At 42.2% G+C, this 19,772-nt stretch overlaps 1 protein-coding gene across 6 annotated transcripts in view; it reads left to right on the top strand.

Annotated features, from left to right (window-relative positions):
* The window catches only part of SASH1 (SAM and SH3 domain containing 1), a 309,529-nt gene that overhangs the window by 97,385 nt on the left and 192,372 nt on the right, over positions 1-19,772 (top strand). For 4 of the 6 annotated variants that reach the window (XM_059177300.1, XM_059177297.1, XM_059177299.1 and 1 more), the window contains exon 1: positions 19,166-19,427. The exons of the other annotated variants lie outside the window; for them this stretch is intronic. In XM_059177300.1, coding sequence (XP_059033283.1) covers positions 19,302-19,427 — 126 coding nt within the window. In that variant the 5' untranslated portion in view covers positions 19,166-19,301. Of the gene's footprint in view, positions 1-19,165; positions 19,428-19,772 lie in introns of those variants that run through there. 6 annotated transcript variants of the gene reach the window in all.

Genomic DNA, 19,772 nt, shown 5'->3' with positions numbered 1-19,772 from the left:
CTTAGTGGAGAATCTTGTAGGTGAGGGCAGTGGGCTGGGCACTAAGAGTAATAAGAAGAAAAGACCATGAGCCCCTGCCCACAGGCAGCTCACAGTCCAACAGAAGAGACAAGGAAGTGAATGAACAATCGAAAGGTAATGTGTTAAGTTCTATAAGTGGGAAGCTGGCAGAGATACTGTCTCTGAAATCATGGAGAAGGAGGAGGCTCTGACTGGGGGAGAGGGCGGTGCTGCCAACAAAACGTCCAGAGGTGGGGGTGGCTTCTGACTGTGTCTTGAAGGACTGGTTAAGTCTCTGCAGATAGGGAGCCGGTGAGATGTGGAGTGACTGAAAAGACAAGGTGAAGGAGAGCCAGAAAGAAACACCCCTCTGCTACCCCCTCCCAAACACACACCAAGCAGGTCATCGGAATTCATGGCAGGGGAACTTTTGAGCCAAACCTCCAAGTTGGCCTTGGATGCTGTGTGGGGAAAACACATCAGCAGAGGCTGGGGGGAAGCTCACATAATCTAACATGACATCCTGATTCTGACATACTATCCTAACGTCCAGAATGAGTAGCTCTTTTGGAAAAGAGCTTTCATAAACGCTCCTGAACCCCTTCTAGTGTCTTCAATTCGCCTGGAGAAAAGTCATGCTAAGCTCCAGTTTTAAACCTCTTGGCTGCAGTTTTCCTTCCTGCTTCTTGGTGAATGCATGGGGAGGATGGTTCCAGAAAAACTTGAAGCTGTGACTTTGCCTACTATTTGAGGGATAGTGCATGTCTTTCAGTGGCCTGTGCTTCTTGGGACATGGTAGTTAAAGACAACTAACTCTCCTTCGGGTGCAAAATACCACTGCGAAGCTATTCGAAAGATTTCTGGCAAAGAAGGGAAATAGAGGGTGGTGGGAGAGAAGCAGAACATCGAATGAAGTGGGCCTTTGTTTGTATAAATAGATAAACCTGTGTCGAGACTCTCTGCCCTTCTACTGTCCCTACAATCCCTCAACAGGTGGCATGAGCTCCTTGACATTTGTAGAGCAGATGGGATGTCCTTTTTAATGTTGTTGCTAATTGACAAGGGCCTCGGTGGTTGCGCGCGTGCAGCTGCGTGCCTGGTTTAGGGTGGGCAGCAGAATTAGAAACTGCTACCTGCTCCTTCTGGTGGAGGAGTGAGGGCTGTAACGGCGTCAGCTGGCCAGAGCACACTGTGTGAAGTCCCAATCAAAGGGCTTATTTTGCCAGATTTATTTCCCTTAACTTGCCAATCCTTCCCACTCCCTTGCATAGCTCTGAATGTCGGACAACCTGAACAAGGAAACCTTGTTCCTCCAAAAATTACCTTTAGCATAAGCTCAGTGTTTTCCTGTCCAGATTTTCAAAAGCAATTCACGTTGCATTAAATTTACACCAGAAACGAGCTTGTGCTTCTCAGAAATGGTCTAAAGAGGAAGTGAAGGGGCTGGGAAGTAGCTCAACCAGTCCTTGGAGCAGACTAGGTATTCTAATCAGAGGATAAACAACCCAGAGTCAGAAGTCCTGTCCTGGTGCAGCCATAATTTTTGCAATTCTCATTTCATAAGCCATATGGTGAGTAGATGCGGCCCCACTTCCTGGAGCAAACACATGCAATGCCAAGACCACAGCCATGTTCTTCCTTGCTCAGCATCCACGAGGACCCTGCATGCTAATTAGAACATTTTGTTTATACAAAACAAAGCAGAAAACACTTACTTGATCAGTTTGGAAGTGGTCTTTTACACTGTATTGGGTTCCTTCAATTATTCAGCTTCTTGGAAGAAAACAAATCCCAATTATTAATCATATCCTATTAGATCAGACTTGAAAACAATTTATATGGTAATGAGGAATTTACGGAGCCCACTGAGTATATCACATTGTGCCTGAGTCCAAGGGTTATTTCTAAGACACTCATGCTCATTTTCCTGTAATCAATGGCATACATTTTCCTTTTAGGTCCTCAAATTTTGGAAATAAATGTCTTAGTGTTCTCTTTCTCTCTTCTCCCAACACCATTACTGTGTCCCTAACTCAAAAGGAGAGACAAGAAAGAGAGGATCCATTTACAATACCTTATTCTCTCCAAAGCCCCAAGTCTATTTTTTATTTTTTTTTAAATTTAAATTCAGTTTAGTGAACATATATTGTCATATTAGTTTCAGGGGTAGAACTTCGTGATTCATCAATTGCATATAACACCCCGTGCTCCTTACATGACATGCCCTCCTTAATGCCCATCACCCTGTTACCCCATGCCCCAATCCACCTCTCCTCCAGCAACAAACTCAGTTTGTTTCTTAACGGTTAATAGTCTCTTACAGTTTACCTCCATCTCTGTTTTTATCATATTTTTTCTTCCCTTCCCCTATGTTCTTCTGTTTTGTTTCTTAAATCACATGTATGAGTGAAATCAGATGGTATTTGTCTTTCTCCAACCGTCTTATTCCACTTAGCATAATACCCTCTAGTTCCATCCATGTCATTGCAAATGGCGAGGTTTCACTTTTTGATGGCTGCATAATATTCCTGTGTGTGTGTGTGTGTGTGTGTGTGTGTACCACATCGTCTTTATCCATTCATCTGTCAATCAACATCTGTAAGCCCATGTCTATTAATGAACAATAGTATAGATGATTTAAAAAAAAAAAGTTAATGGTCTGCCTTCAAGGGATTAAGTGGGCTACTATTTATCATTAGTATTAAACAGAACTGAAATTAAAATTTTAATATCCATCATTACCATTTTTTTCAGGGCTCTCTTTATGACAGTATTAAGTGCTTTTCTATGTCATAATATTAAAAGTAGCTAATATTACGGGTGCTTGGGTGGCTCAGTTGGTCAAGCATCTGCCTTCAGTTTGGGTCCCGGGATTGAGCTACAAGGCAGGCTCCCTGCTCAGCAGAGAGCCTGCTTCACCCTCTCCCTCTGCTGCTCCCCGTGCTTGTGCACTCTCTCTCTCTCTATCAAATAAATAAATAAATAAATTCTTAAAAAATAAAAAAGTAGTTAATATTGTTAGTATTATTAATATTATTATTGATAATTTATTATGTGCCATGCATGGTGTCAAGTCCTGTAGCTCTCTTATTCCTTTCATCAACATATGTCGTAGACATTATCATGAACCCTATTTTATTTTTTTTAATTTTTAGTTTTTAACCCTATTTCATAACCAGAGAAAGTGAAACTTGAAAGTTGAGCTTGGCAGGTCTGAAGGCAAAGCCTGTGCCCCTTAGATCCTTGGATGAATCCTTAAGTGGACAGTTGTGTTCTTTTTTTCTGATACCTTGATTGATCAGGTTTATATTAAACTGAAGCTAATTTATATCAAAAGGATTGTCTTTACTTGGTCGTGGGAGCTTCCTCGGCCTGCCACAACCTCAGCAATAAGAAAACCTGCCATACCCTTGAACAGTTTTGCCTTCCCAAGTCCTTGTGCTGTGGACCAGTACATTCTTCCCCTTCCCAACTCTGAGACTCCAGTAATCCTTTTGTTCACCGATTTCCTGGCACACCAGTGTTTTCAAACTAGAATCAAAACAGAGTCCAAATATTACTTCTGCCTAGCTTGATTTAAAACATTCATGGGCTTTTCAAGTGATTTTCTTAGAACATAGTATCACTGGACTCATATCACTGTTTACTATCTGCCATCATTTCACTCTTATCTTTTTCCAGATGGAAGCAGCTTCCATGGTCTTCCCTCTGTTTCTCCCATTTTATTTTTATTTTTATTTATTTTTTTTAAAGATTTTATTTATTTATCTGTGAGAGAGAGAAAGTGAGAGCGAGCACAGGCAGACAGAGTGGAAGGCAGAGCCAGAGGGAGAAGCAGGCTCCCTGCGGAGCAGGGAGCCCGATGCGGGACTCGATCCCAGGATGCCGGGATCATGACCTGAGCCGAAGGCAGCTGCTTAACCAACTGAGCCACCCAGGCATCCCTGTTTCTCCCATTTTAGATGGGAGAAGCTGAGTAGAAACCCATCAGAGTCCCCCGTGGAGGCAGTGTGGAGCAGACGGGTCTTTTTATTTTTAATTCACTGAATATGAAGGGAGCCACTCTGTAGCTGCTTTTGGTCTAGACAGGATATGATGATAATAGCACAAGTAAAAGTTCATGTATTCCAGCCAGGGACAAATTAAGTGGGTACAGGGCAGAGAGATATGTCATGCTGTTATTAACATCCAGCCACACACTGCCCACTCCCGGGCATGGTGCCCAGATTAATTGGCTTGCCCAGAACGCATCTATGATTAGAAGAAAGCTCTCAGGAAATGCTGGGCAGTGTGCGTTCGGACTCTCAATTTTCCTTCTCACAGGCACTGAAAGTTAGGCATTTTATTTTATAGACCGAGAGCACCAACTGTTTGACACCATTGGTTTATGAAAAGTTTTGCTGGTTTTCCTCCCTAGGTTATAAATATTTCTGGGAGAAACCAGCCACCATATGTTGGGACGATTCGAGTACTATTCATTATTGCTTTTCCGAGGTGCCCAGGCTCTGGCTTAGGTGGGGATCATAGATTTACGGGAAGAGGTGTGTGTCTTGAGTATATGCTTGAAAGATCAAAGGAAGGCTCTTTATGTCACATGAGCTGTTGAAATAAAACCCCCGAGATTGCCATTGCTTAAAAATACTGCCATTTGTGCCTCGAGGAATATAACGGTGATCAGACGGGGCACCTGGCTGACTGAGTTCCATTCTGCATCAGCCAGAAAGGGAAGGGATAAGGAGAAAGAGCCAACGGCACAGAGCAACTTCAAAAATAGTTTCTTTCAGTGGAAAAGCTGAGATGAATAGTAAAGAAGGTAGACTCTGTATCCAAGAAAAATCAAGGGTGAAATTGCTTGTGTTGCGGACCAAAGGCTCAATACTTCTCTTGGAAGCAGACAAGCAATTCCAATGGCCTCTAAAAAACTTAGGCATGCATAAGCCAGTGATATAATTCAGCTCAATAAGGAGCTCTTGTTAATTTACGACACCGTGTTTATCATCATACCTGCAAAACCAAGCAAGTTAAACCCTATGGGTGGATCAAAAGAGGTCATTCCTGAGTATTTGTTATTATTAAGAAGCTTTGAGGAAATATTGAGAAAACCCTTTTCAAATGTGACTCCCAACAGCTCTGGCTTGCTTTTATTGGATGCTGGATCCATTCGGGTTCCATTCCTTAAAAATTTGCCATAATACACTCCTATTCCTTTTCCAAAAGGCTACAATAAGTAAACCTTTCTCAGCACACCCCATCATTTAACAGTGAGGCATTCAAGAATTATCACAAGTAATACAAAAGGTTATACTTTCTGAAACTGGGTTTTGAGAACTCTCTGTCTTTCAGCCTCAGAAACTTAATCCTTCCAATTTTTGCAACTATTTACATAGAGAAACTAGAAGTCTAAGATTTTGAATGAGTACTGGGAATTTCTGCCTTGGTGTCATGCCAGACACCTTGCATTCTAAGGCACTAGTATCGTGGGCTTCAGTCTCTGCCTCTCTCATTCATTGAAATATTCATTCGTTCATTCATTTGGCAGACCATTAGGGCACAATCGTGTCTGGCCAGCGTTGAATTTTGTTCCATGAAGGCTTGAATCTGAAGGAAGAAAAGTAGCAGGCATGTTTCGGAAGGCAATGGGGGAATAGGTAGTGTTTTTAGTGTTTCAAAATATATAATCTATAGGATAGTGTCCATCCACAGTAAACAATAAATTTTAGCCATTAACATTAACTCTGTGTTAATCATCAAACAACAGAGTAACCGCATAGAGAATTTTTCAATGACAATTTAATTCAAAATTCCAACAACCTCATCCATCACCAGTTTTCATTTTACATTCATTTATTGTTTAAAAAAATTTATTTATTGGTCTCCTATACTTCAAAGAACAGCATAGACTATTTGCAGATTTTCTTCTCACCTCTGTTCATTTGCACTCTTAATTTCTCAGAGTTAACTATCTCATACAGAGGATTTCTCATGCTGTTACATGTTCTTTATGTTAACATTTTAATCAGTGGATATTATCCTTTCAATATCATTCATTTGACAATTTTTCTCTTATGGAACATGAAGCTTCTTTCCAAATTTTCAATATTATAAAAAATGCAATAATAAGCTCCTGTGTGTCTCATTTTCCCCCCAATAATTTACTGGTATGCATTCCCCAAAATCTAAGTACCAACAGGTTAGAGGATATAAACATTGTTTTGGATTTTGATGCATCCTGCCAAATTTCTGAACTAATTTCTTACACTAATTTACAATGATGATTTTCTTTGTACCAGTCACATTTCATTGCCACCTTTATGAAGACATTGTTTGATTCCTAGATGGAAAATTGAGGACCACTCTAGTCTCATCAGGAAGGTACACATAAGCCATTTCTTAGACGTGTTATCTTCCATAATCCACTCATTGTATAAATACTGTGCACTAAGCAGGGAAGACATAGCCCTGCTCCCCAGACTTTTAGCACCTCCTTACTTCCTTAGTCCTTATTCCTTAAGCCTCTTTCTTTTTTTTCTTTTTTTAAGATTTTATTTATTTATTTGAGAGCTAGAGAGAGAGCATGAGCCGGGGGAAGAGGGAGAAGTAGACTCCCTGCTGAGCAGGGAGCCCAACCCGGGGCTCTATCCCAGGATCCTGGGATCACGACCAGAGCCAAAAGCAGATGCTTAGCTGACTGAGCCACCCAGGTGCCCTCTCCTTAAGCCAGTTTCTATACCTAAACTGCCCCCCCTCTTTTGGCTTTACAGAATGTCACAAATGGAAGAAACCTCAAATATCTCTTGTACCCCCTTCATTTTAGAATTAAGGACTCGGCGAGCCAGAGAGATTGTGAACTGTTTCAGATCACAGACTTAGCAGAGAGATCTGGGATGAGATCCTTTGCATAAAGCTGATTGGTACCGCTGCCAGAAAATATCAAGGGGGGTGGCCAATATACTAATACAGGAAAGGAAAAGAAAAACTCAGCATGGCCTTTGGGCAGGTATGACCTTAACATTAATTAAGTGTTCTAAATTGTACTACATCCCTAATGTGCATGTGGCATTTCATGTGCACCCAGTTATCAGAAAACTGGGGAGTTACCTACCCAGCCCAGGGGCTGCTGCCATTCCTGGTGCCGTTCAAAAGTAAAAGGAAGGTTACCCTCCCAGAAGGGAAATAGGAAGCATCGAAATATAAAAGATGAGCTCTTCCAGAGCATTAAGGCCACCCTCTTCAGCTTACAGCATACAAAGTGAGGTGTGACTGGTCAGCCCATACCCTGAGCTCTGGATCCAGTCGTTCTCTCTCCAGCATTTCTTAGAACTGCTTTATGTTCCCCCAACACATACCGCTATTTCATGTCTTTGTGCCTTTGCTTCTGCTGTTCTCATAGCCTGAAACCAAATTAGCTCCCGTCTAGCTAGCTAATTCTGACTCATCTTTCAAGACTTATTAACTCAAAGAATGCCTCTTGTAGGAAGTCTTCCACGATGCCTCCAGGCTACAATGACTATCTAGTCTCAGTTTATAAAGAACCCATGCATTCTTTTATGGCACTGGGTTGAGAATATTTGTTTCTGTGTCTGTCTCCCTCATTGGACTAAGCTGATCATGATCATGATCTGGAACATATTTTTATATTCCCAATGCTGAGAGCACAGTAGACATTTCATAAATATTTATTGAACTGAAATACTTAAAGTGTTTGAATAAGAAACTTGTGAAAATCAAAAATTCACTGAAGGTGGTTTGTGTATAGCACAGGAAAATTCTTACAAAGAATACTTAGATCAATTTTGTTGTGTTACTAGGCAGGACAAAATGTGTTGGCAAGAAAGAGGTAGTCTATTTGGCCTCAAAATAAGAGAAACCAATAACAATAATTTCTCAAAAATATAAATTGTTAATATTGTTACCATCAATTCCCCTGGGATCTTCTAGAAATACCCTGTCTTAAAGTTCCAACCTCTCCTTCTCTACCAGTTCTTTTCTGCTTAACTTAAAAATTCACTCAAATATTTCACATCCTTAAAAACCTTTCTTCATGGGGTGCCTGGGTAGCTCAGTGGGTTAAAGCCTCTGCCTTCGGCTCAGGTCATGATCCCAGGGTCCTGGGATTGAGCCCCTCATCGGGCTCTCTGCTCAACAGGGAGCCTCCTTCCCCCTCTCTTTCTGCCTGCCTCTCTGCCTACCTGTGATCTCTGTCAAATAAATAAATAAAATCTAAAAAAAAAAAAAACCTTTCTTCAGATTTTGTGGACCCATCTCTTATTTTTCTTCATCCAGTGTTCTCCATCATTCTTCAGTCTCCTGCGATGTAGCTTCTACTCCTTCCCCTGATGCTGAAATTGCACTGGTCAAGTAAGATTAATATTGACCCCCCAAATGAGTATTCAGTTCCATTGACTTTTCCATCATATTGGACCCTGCTGATGTCTCTTTCCTATAATTCTGACCTCCCTTGACAATGTGCCATCATGATCCAGCCCCTCTGGGACCGCCTTCACTCAGACATCATGTCATTTCCTTATGATATTCTCCTGAATGCTGGTATTCCCCAAGTTTTGTCTTTTTCACTTTTCCCTTCTCATTTATACCAGTTTTATTTTTTTACTACCCATCGTATCTTGTGACTCTTTCAAAAAATAAAGATACTTGAGGGGCACCTGGGTGACTAAGTTGGCTAAGCATCCAACTCTTGATTGAGGCTCAGGTCCTGATCTCAGGGTTGTAAGATCCAGCCCCACATCGGCTACACACTCAGTGGGGAGTCTGCTTCTCTCTCGCCACCTCCCTCCCCTGTCCTTCAGGCCCTCCCCCTGCTCGTGTTCTCTGTCTCTCAAAAATAAGTAAATAAAAAATAAAGATACAATAAAGATACTTGAGAAAAAGGCATCCTTGTGAACTGTTGAACTGTAAATTGGTACAACCACAATAGAAAACAGTATGGAGATTTTTCAAAATACTAAAAATAGAACTACCATTTGATCCAACAATTCCACTTCTGGGTATATATCCAAAGGAAATGAAAAAAAGCATCTCAGAGTGATATCTGCACTCCTGTGTTCGTTGCAGCATTGTTCACAATATTCAAGATATAGAAACAACTTAAGTATATGTCAGCAAGTGAACGGATACAAATATGTGATATGTATAAATATAAATATAACGGAATTATTATTCAGCCATCAGAAAGAAGGAATTCTGCCATTTGTGACAACTTGGATCGCCCCTGAGGGCATTATGCTAAGTGAGATAAGTCAGGCAGGGAAAGACAAATTCTGTATGATATCACTTATATGTGGAATCTAAAAAAGCCAAACTCAGAACCAAAGTAGAATTGTGGTTACCATGGTGGCAGGGGCCGGGTGGGGGGATGTTGGAGGGGTGGAAGATATTGGTCAAAGGGTACAAACTTTATTTGTAAGGTAGCTAAATTCTGGGGATCTAATAGACAGCATGGTGATTATTGTTGGTAATACTATTATATATTTTAAAGTTGCTAACAGGATAGATCTTAAATGTTCTCACCACAAAAATGAAACAGTAATTATGTGACATGATGATGATGGAAGTGTTAACTTAGTGTTATGGTGGTAATCATTTTGCAATATATAAGTGTAGCAAGTTGACGTGTTGCACACCTTAAATTTACACAATGTTATATGTCAATTATATCTCAATAAAGCTGGGGACAGAATGCGGGAATATTCTAGGAAAAATGAATAGACTGAACAAAACAGAGAAGCAGAAAATAGAAAAACCCAGAGAATGTGGGAAAAGGTAGATAGAAGCCTCCCAGAGTAATTCAATGTTGGATCCTAACAGAAAATCAAGCTGGAAAAGCAGTGTGAGATCAGGCAAGAACCGATATGCGTGTGATAAAGTACCCATATTACTAATCTTTGTAACCACTTGCCTAGATTAGGAGCATGACTTAAAGACTGCATCATTTAAAAATATATATATTAGATGCTCCTGAAAACCACAGCTATCTTTTGTTAATACGGAACAAGATGTCAAACGTAATCAGCACTCAATTAATGTTTGTTGCATGATGACAGACTGAATGAATTAATAATAGACCAAAATCCCTCTAATTTAAACCAGTAAGAGAAAGACTAGTCAAAATTATGTGATATTCTCAGAGTACAAGAAGTAGTATAAACATAAGTATTATACATGAAATGTTTGATAGTGCTTTTTAAAAGATTTTATTTATTTAATTATGTATTTTTTAAGTTTTTATTTATTTATTTGACAGAGAGAGAGAGAGCGTGTGTGCACACAAGCAGGTGGAACAGGAGAGGAAGAAGCAGGCTCCCCACAGAGCAGGGAGCCCTGTATGGGGCTCGATCCCATGACCTGGGCTGAAGGCAGATGCCGGACTAACTGAACCACCTAGGTTCCCCTTATTTACTTAGAGAGAGCACAAGCCAAGTAGGGATGGGGCAGTGGGAGAGGGAGGGAGAGAATCCCAAGCAGACTCTGCACTGAGCATAGAGCCCAACGTGGGGCTGGATTCCACAATACCAAGAGCACCACCAGAGTGGAAATCAAGTCAGACGTTCAACTGACTGAGCCACCCAAGCACTCCATTTATGACACTTTTAACCAGTATTAGAAGGTTATTTTGTGATGTTGGTTTAACATCTTCCCATTTCTCTTTTTTTTAAGTTGTATACTATTGATTTAGTAGATCTCTCTCTCTCTCTCATAGTTCAAGAGCAAATCTGGCCCAGCCTGGGATGAATCATCATGAATGGTGATGAGCTGGTCTAGAGTAGATTTATTTATGGATATCCCAGTGAATGGTTGATTTGCTATAACTTAGCTTTAGCCTCTTAATTTTGCCTTTAAGTAGTTATTACAGAAAGAAAGAAAATTTTCACACAGATATTTTATTGTTTTTGTTTGTTAGTTTTGATTTTTCAAAAGTAGCTGTTTTTTGGAGAATTTTTATAATCTATGCTACTGTTGAGGAATTCTTCAGCAAAGGAAGATTTGTATTTTTCATCTTTTCTTCTTTCATGTGTGTTTCATTTAGATCAGGAAATTGACATTTCAGCCCAGAAGACTTAGGCCAGATGTTAGTCCACTGGCTGAAAGATGGATTTCCTGCCCTAATAGGTGACCTCTGAAAGCAAAATAGGCTTTTTCTTAATGGATAGACTGTCCAAATGACCTCATTTCTTGAACAAGTGTCCTTTGTTCAGTGTCTCTTTGCTTTTGGAATCAACATCATCTGATTTTTTGAGAACATTTATTAGATAAAGAGTAGCTAGCACCTACTTGTTTCATTTATAAGGCATAGGGAAAAAATTATAACCAGACAATCCATTTTTTGGTTCCTTTAAACATATTTGGGTTCATTGAGAGGGAAATGGTGCAGAAAATCTGGTGCCTGCTTCCCCATATTAATATTTCTTTTAGATTTCAAACCTATTCAGTGCTAACTGAAGGAACACAGCCTATTATGTGCCTCCCTCAACAGGGAAGTGTTTCTCTAAGCTGGACCAGGGCACTATTTAAAGAAGTAGCTATGACCCCGATGTCCTGTCATTCAGATTTCTGTCTCCATATGTGAGAAGCTCATTGAGACTTTCCCATGGCACCACCTCTCTTGGTGAGTTCTTCACCAAGTTCATTTATTTATATCTTCAATTGTATAAGGCAGCTCAGAAAAACTGAGATAACTGAGCCTTGTGTGTGTGTGTGTGTGTGTGTGTGTGTGTGTGTGTGTGTGTTTTCACGTGCCCATGCACTCATGCCTGTGTTTGTCACAGGAAGCGCAACTGGAAAGAGAGTACCCAAGAAGGGACAATGGCCTTGAATGACGAGGGGGAAACTGTAAGATTTACTATTCATGGAAAGCAGGGGAGTCAGATTGCGTGAGAAGGAAGATATGTGTTTCTAAGATTCTAAAATGATAGAATTTTATAGCCGAAGGGAAAGTTGAGGGGTTTTTTCGTCTCTTCCAGGAACAGGAATGGGAGTTTTTGGGTTTTTTTTGTTGTTGTTGTTTTTGTTTTGTTTTGTTTTTAAATAGCTAGGAGATAAATTTTACTACTGTTAAATCTTGCTCCTTATGATCGGAAGTGTTGGCTTCTTCACAAAAGATGTAGAACAGAGTCAAGCAGAACCATGGAGAGATTTAATGCCAGCCTGGGCAGTATGTCTAAGACCCGTAGTTCTCCCTCAAGTAATTTATATAGTAAATGCATGACTCTTTTTAAAAAAGTGAGCGGCAAAGGAGTATCACGCTTTTCCTTTGTTTTAATGAGTCAGTGTGAATTTTTTTCAGAATGCTATACTCAGTGCAGTGCTCCCCTCTTTATAAAATAGTCATATGCAAGTGTCTGTAATCATAGGTTATTTAGGGTTGTTGTTCATCTGAAGTATTTTGGCTAATACTTCAATTCCAGATAAGATTGTAATTGTCTTCTATGGTTACTGGGATTAATTATGTGAGAAACTTTTGTCACACGTACACATACATAATATTATGGAACTTAAAGGGGCAGAGCAACGGTTTTAACTGGAGATTTTTAATTTAATGGGAAAACCTTATTTTTCACAAGTGTATTTAACCAATAGGGACAGCCAAGTAGGCATTCTTATACAGTAAAGTTTATAAAATAGACAAGATTGAGGAAGCATTTCAGTTGGTGGGTGATACTTCCCAGCTGTGCCTTTAAACCTTTCCTTGCATAATTTGGAAATATTTAACAAAATCTCTTGTCTCTTATTAGCACATTCCTCCCCCCCCCCCTTAACACTCTCCTAAGCTAAAAAGATAAATAGGAAGTAGGATTCCAAAGACAATTCCCTCTCCATGCTTCCTGTTTTCTACTCCTATGATCCACAAGACACTTCTCATATTAGTTCAGAAGTAGTTTCATGAGTTGATGCCTCTGGTTCTTTGCCTTAAACATTGTGAAATCACTATTGGCAGCCCACAGGAATTGTCTTAGCTTCTTATCATACAGGGTACCTTGTTGAATAGTTCAGAATCCTGGTATTTTAGAATTATAAATGGCTTTAGAAATTATCTAGTCTGACCCTACTATGTAGAAGGAAATCTCAATCATGATACTCTTATGCCTGATGGAATAATTCCCGGGCAGACCCTTGGTGTTTACACAGCATCAACACAGACAACAACCTGACTGGCTAGGCTAGGAACGTAGCTAATCAGAGTGGAAGAAGAGATTTCTGAGAAAAGCATTTCTTTCTAGCCCTAAATCCTGGTTTTACTTATTTACTTTCTCTCCCTAGCCTGAGATCGGTCTTCACTTTATTTTAATTCCTCTTTAGTTTGCTCTGAGCTCTTTTCTCATCTCTCTTACTGAATATTTTGAGCTGAAGAGGCTTTTTTTTTTTTTTTTCAAAGATTTTATTTATTTATTTGACAGAGAGAGATCACAGTAGGAGAGAGGAAGGGAAGAGATCACAGAGAGAGGAAGGGAAGCAGGCCCCCTGCTGAGCAGAGAGCCCGATGTGGGACTCAATCCCAGGACCCTGAGATCATGACCTGAGCTGAAGGCAGCGGCTTAACCCACTGAGCCACCCAGGCGCCCCCTGAAGAGGCTTTTAAACAGGTAATGCTTAAGCAGGGGCTTGGCTCACCTTTAAGGCATTTGTGAAAAAAACTGTTTGGGATTATTGTCAAGGGGTAAAAATGTAGCATCTCAGTCTTTCCTTAAAGTTAGATCCCCGAGGCATTGTGGAATGCCCTGAGTTGGAGTGCCAGAGGGGGCTGCTGATGGTAGGCAAAAATTAAATGAGCTTATCTATTTTCACTGCTCAATTTCAGAAGGCAGTATGGTAAAAAAGAAATTGGGCTATTTATAATCTTTCAGACTTAATCTCTATCTAATCTCACATTTTCTGTGCAGACTATGGTGGTGTCTTAAAAAAAAAAAAAAAAAAAAAAAAAAAAAACACCAAAAAACCCAAGTATTTAAATGCAGCTGTGCTCCTAAAACATGTACTATCTTATGGATAATACATTTTGATTCCAATATTTAATTGCTATTTAAAACCAAGTGTCGGATTTGGAGATCTGAATTCACAAGATTTAAGGCAAAGAACCAGAAGACTTCAACTCATGAAGCTACTTCTGAATTAATATGAGAAGTGTCCTGTGGAGACTTGATACCTAAGAGAGGAAAACAGGAAGCATGGAGAGGGATTTGTCTTTGGAATCCTACTCTTTCCTATTTATCTTATGACGGTTTCTTTTACCAATCTAATGGTATGGTTTTTCAATATATTTTATTTATTTTTAAGACTTTATTTATTTGAGAGAGACTGAGACAGAGAGAGAGAACAAGCAGGGCAGAGTGAGAGGGACAAACAGACTACCCACGGAGGAGGGGGCCTGATGTGGAACTCAAGCCCAGGACCCCTGGGATCATGACCTGGGCTGAAGACAGACACTTAACCAATTGAGCCACCCAGGTACCCAGTATATGTTAAAACCTCACATTTCCTCAACAATGTATTCTTTTTCTTATTCTGACACTTCCATAGTTCCAAATGGCACTCAAATGTGAACAGATAACACAATCACCTTGGTGGGAGAGGGTAGGAGGCTTGTTAAAGTACAGATGGCTGGTTCCATTGACCCCAGATTGTCTCATTCTGTAGGCTTGGGGCGGGCCCAGAAGTGTGCATTTCCAACAAGTTCCTAGGGGATGCCAATGATTCTGTTCTTTTATTATTTTTTTTTAAAGACTTTTATTTATTTACTTGACAGACAGAGATCAGAAGTAGGCAGAGAGGCAGGCGGAGAGAGAGGAGGAAGCAGGCTCCCTGCTGAGTAGAAAGCCTGATGTGGGTCTGGATTCCAGGATGCTGGGATCATGACCTGAGCAGAATGCAGAGGCTTTAACCCACTGAGGCACCCAAGGCGCACCCAAGGCGCCCCCAAAGCTTCTGTTCTTAAGTCTGCATGTTGAGAAGCAGTGATCTAGATAAAATATTGTAAAAAGTGCTGGTGGTAGAATTGACTAAGGCAGTGGCAGTGGAAATCAAGAGAAGTGGATGAGTTTGACAAGTATTCAGGAAGTAGAATCAACAGAGCTTCTCCGTGGTGTAGACAGGAGTATTGGTAGGCGAGGGGAAGGACCCAAGTTGGTCTCTTGACTTCTGTAGCTTGAACAAATACATGGATATAACAAGGACTGAAATGGGAAATGAGCAGGGTGGAGGGGTTAGATCGTGGTGAGAAATCATAAACTCCATTTAACTAAAATATTGTTAAAATGTCACAGGCAATGCTTGACCTAGAGTAGATTTGCAGTAAATGACAGATGTTGTTCTTGCTGTTCTTACTATCCGGACTGTAAAAACTGACCGGTCCTCATCACCCCACCCTGCCAGAGGTGACTCTCTGGTCCTTTAGTCAGCAACTGCATTCCAACACTAAGAATTACCCCTTTGTATAAGAGTAAGGTATGAAGAAGGAAGTTTCCTGCTATAGCTATCGCCGCATGCTAGGAGTGGCTAAGGGAAGGAAAAGCAAAGGGGGGGAAAAGGTGCTAATTCGTAGAGAATTATTGCCCTCATTATTACAAATAACCTCAAAGCAATCATATTACATATATGGAATTATCCCATTTTACACATGAAAAAAATAACTTGTCCAATGTCTTATAACAACTTGAGTGAAAATCCAAACCCAACTCTGTCCTGATCCCATTATAGTAACTCCACCTTTAATGTCAAGCAATAGACTGGTTATCTTTCTTATGTCAGAATGATGAACTAAATAGACTGCAGGTAACACCCTACAATTTCTAGACTAGTTACTTTTAACCTGTTAAGATCCTGACTCATAGCAAGAACCACTTTTTACACAGGAAGCCATATTTACATTTATACATCTATACCTGCGTAGATGTATACATACGTATACACATATATATGTGCAATGACTAATTTTTAAGAAATAACAGTGAGACAGGTATTATCAATATTTACTCTCTATGAATACATTTTTTTAAAAGATTTTATTTATTTATTTATTTATTTATTTATTTTGAAAGAAAGAGTCACAGCAAGAGAGGGAACAGAAGCAGGGGGAGTGGGAGAGGGAGAAGCCGACTTCCTGCTGAGCAGGGATCCCAATACGGGGCTCCATCCCAGGACCCTGGGATCATGACCTGAGCAGAAGGCAAACGCTTAACAACTGAGCCACCCAGGTGACCCTATGAATACATTCTGATGCTCTTCATTCCTTGCAATAAATATTTATTAGGACTCACAGAATTTTTTCATCATCAACTTTTGGGTCTCCACTAGATTTCTGGAAAATCTTCTAGATCCCTTTCTTTCCTTGGAATTCATTCACCAACACCATAACAATTCCAATTAGCTAGATGAGAGTGAGTCCTGAAACGGAGGAAAGAGAGAGCAGGATTCCTGTGTACTTGGATCATGATGCTGATGGTCATTCTCTTACGTTTGTTAAAAAGCCCCTAAAGAAATTTTTGAAAGTAATGATTGACATTAACTAAAGGAGAAAAGACTCAAATTTGGGAGAAGTAATTGGACTCATTTTGAGTATGTGCATTATGAAGTTGAGAGTAGAGAAGTTCAGCTTCACTTTTTAAATGGCTAACAGAATTATTAATGTTGTAGAAGTCGAACAGTGACTCCTCCTCCAAAGTTCTTATTTATCCATAGACAGCAAAATTATAGGTATCGACATCCACCCCCCCCCCCAACGCCACCAAATGTTACTTATTATTGAGCACCGAGAAAAGGAACTTTAATATCTAGGGTAGGGTGATTTCTAGAAGTGCCAAAATGCTGGTTAAGGTTTAATTATATTGATAGGTGTATATGTGTTGTTAAAAAGTACCTATCTTTAGATGACCCTGAAATATAATATCACCTCTGAGGAGCTGGGTGGCAATTAGTTAGGCCTTGCCTCATCTAGGATTGGGAAACTATAGCACAGAAAGGTTAAATGCTTTGCCCTTAGGTTCTCTGATGAGTCAAGAAGAAAGAGTCATGGTTGGTGCTGGAAATTTAGCCCTCCCCAATGTAGCCTTTGAGAGCGTGTATCTGATAAACCTCCTGCATCAACCCAGGAAAGCACTAGGCTGGCCATGTTGACTCAGTGCCCAGCACTCCTCACACTTCAACATGATGCCTACTTACTCTCAAGGGAAAACTTTCTCATTCTTTTTCTTGCCGTTCAAAATTCAGGGATTTTCATCATCAGGGGTTATACTGCTAAGTGTAATTACTTTTGGAAAAGTTTTTTCAGTTTTGAACTTTCCTGTAAGGGCTATACGCCCATTTGCATTGATAGGTGTTTTCAGTAATTATTGCTTTAGGAAGGGGATTTCAAGAACATGATCTTATTCCCCTCCTTTTATGTGGACTCAGAAGGAAAAACAAAACGAAAACCTGGAGAGGCCTCTAAAGCAAGTAAGGGCTTTCTGCTGGGGCATCTCACCTGCTTTTTTGTACCACTCAGTCCTTTCACTTTGGAGCTGTTTCTTTGCATTTCTTTTTCTTTCTTTCTTTCTTTTTTAATTTAATTTTTTTTTCAGTGTTCCAAAATTCATTGTTTATGCACCACACCCAGTGCTCCATGCAATGCGTGTGCTCTCTATAATACCTACCACCAGGCTTACCCAATCCCCCACCTCCTTCCTCTCCAAAACCCCGTTTGTTTCTGAGTCCACAGCCTCTCATGGTTTGTCTCCCCCTCCGATTTCCCCCGACTCACTTCTCCTCCTCTTCTCCCAATGTCCTCCATGTTATTCCTTATGCTCCACAAGTAAGTGAAACCATACTATAATTGACTTTCTCTGCTTGACTTATTTCACTCAGCATCATCTCCTCCAGTGCCCCGTCCATGTTGATACAAAAGGTGGGTATTCGTCCTTTCTGATGGAGGCCTAATACTCCATAGTGGACTCCATATGGACCACATCTTCTTTATCCATTCGTCTGTTGAAGGGCATCTCGGTTCTTTCCACGGTTTGGCGACTGTGGCCATTGGGGTTATGAACACTGGGATACAGATGGCCCTTCTTTTCACTACATCTGTATCCTTACATTTCTTAACTGTTTGGCGAAGTGATCAGTCACCAAATCAGATGTGACATGTACTGTCATCTCCCAGAGGAAATGCTCAGAGTGGGTTTTAAAGAACGAATCAAAAAAGGATAAATACCTCTACAGGGCTATTTCCCTCATAAAATAAATCTGTCATGGACCTTGTGTGTTGGCTAAACGGTTACAACCCTAACCTTGAGTTTTGAAAACGGCCTTTCCCTATGCCCTGGCTGTAAGGCAACCATTAAAACCTGAAGCTCATTTTCCCTAAACAGCTGAAACCCCCAGCAATGGAGGACACTGTGAGCATCCAGGAACCAAACTGTCCCGCTCGTGATAAAAAACGGTGCACACAATGGCTCGTGCCCAAGCTTTCCCACTTGTTCTGGCAAGTCCTGGCTGTGGGCCGCAGAGTTGTATTTCCTGAGGTCGCTCGACTTCGCGAGGGGCGAGGTGCGGGTTGTTTAACCACACCGACGACTCGGGGAAACTCTTTCGGCGAGAGGAGATTCAAGATCTCGAGTTGCTGGGACCGAAAAGGCTTCAGTGAATGGCGCGATTGGGAGCCTGGGCAGGCGGGAGCCGCCGCGCGGCTGCTCTTTCAACAGGCGATTTGTTCTCCTGTCTGTGGCTCATTTCCATGCAAAGAGCCTGACATCAGAGCACCTTTTGTTGCTAAACGCTTTCTTTCGCGTCGAGGGGAGAGAGTCATGTGGAGCTGGAAGAGCTCATTTTCGAGAGAGGGGTCCCGAGGCGCGCCCGCCCAGGGGCAGAGGCCCCGCGCTCAGCCCTGCGGGGCTCTGCCCAGACTTGCTGGAAGGGACGAGTCGAGCGCCTTCGCCAGCCCGGCCCGGTCCCAGGAAGAACCGCCTTTGCCGCGGCTTTAAGTGCCGCGGGGCCGCGGCGCTCCCCGCCGTACCACTCGGTGGTGCGGACTTTGCCTCCTGCTACCCCGCGGCCGCGCCGAGCCCGGCGGAGAAAGTTTCTGGAGTTGTCAGTAGCGCGGCCCGCTGCCGCCTAGAGCCGAGGTGCGGGCGCCTGCGAGGGGGCCCCCGCGGGGTCGCCGGGGCGGCCGGGGCATGCGGCGCGGGGGCGCGGCTCGCTGACGCGGCGGGCGGGGACCGGCGCCGGGGGGGCCGGCCGCGCGCTGGTGCGGAGCGAGGGCGCCCGGGGGGGACCCGACCCGGACTCACCGCCGGCGAGCGCGCGCGCGGGACGCGGCCATGGAGGACGCGGGAGCAGCCGGCCCGGGGCCGGAGCCCGAACCCGAACTCGAGCCGGAGCCCGAGGGGGGCGCCGGCATGTCCGAGGCGTTCTCCCGGCTCTGGACCGACGTGATGGGCATCCTGGTGAGTTACCTGGAGCCGGCGGGCGCGGGAGGGGCGGGGCACAGGCCCCCGGACGGGACAGCCCTCTCCGCGACTCGCGCTCCCTTCGTGCTCGCCGGAGCGGGCAAGCCCACTCCTCGGAGTTGTCCTTCTCTCGCTGTCGGTCCCAGGGGGCTGAATACACACCGTATAGGATTTCAAGCCCTAATTAAAAAATAACCAGCCCCAGATCCCATCAAAGATCTTTCTTTAAACAATCGGGTGCGATGGTCACCAGTTTAATCTGGGACACCTGCTGAGAGGTCGGCGTGGAAGAGGCTAGAAAGCTTCCTTCAAAGACTAGATGTAAATAAGTAGCACTTGGCT

Source organism: Mustela lutreola, chromosome 6, assembly GCF_030435805.1.
Source record: "Mustela lutreola isolate mMusLut2 chromosome 6, mMusLut2.pri, whole genome shotgun sequence".
In the NCBI taxonomy this organism is placed as follows: Eukaryota; Metazoa; Chordata; class Mammalia; order Carnivora; family Mustelidae; genus Mustela; species Mustela lutreola.
Note: the sequence above shows the minus strand (reverse complement) of the source record. Positions and strands in the feature narration are given on the sequence as shown.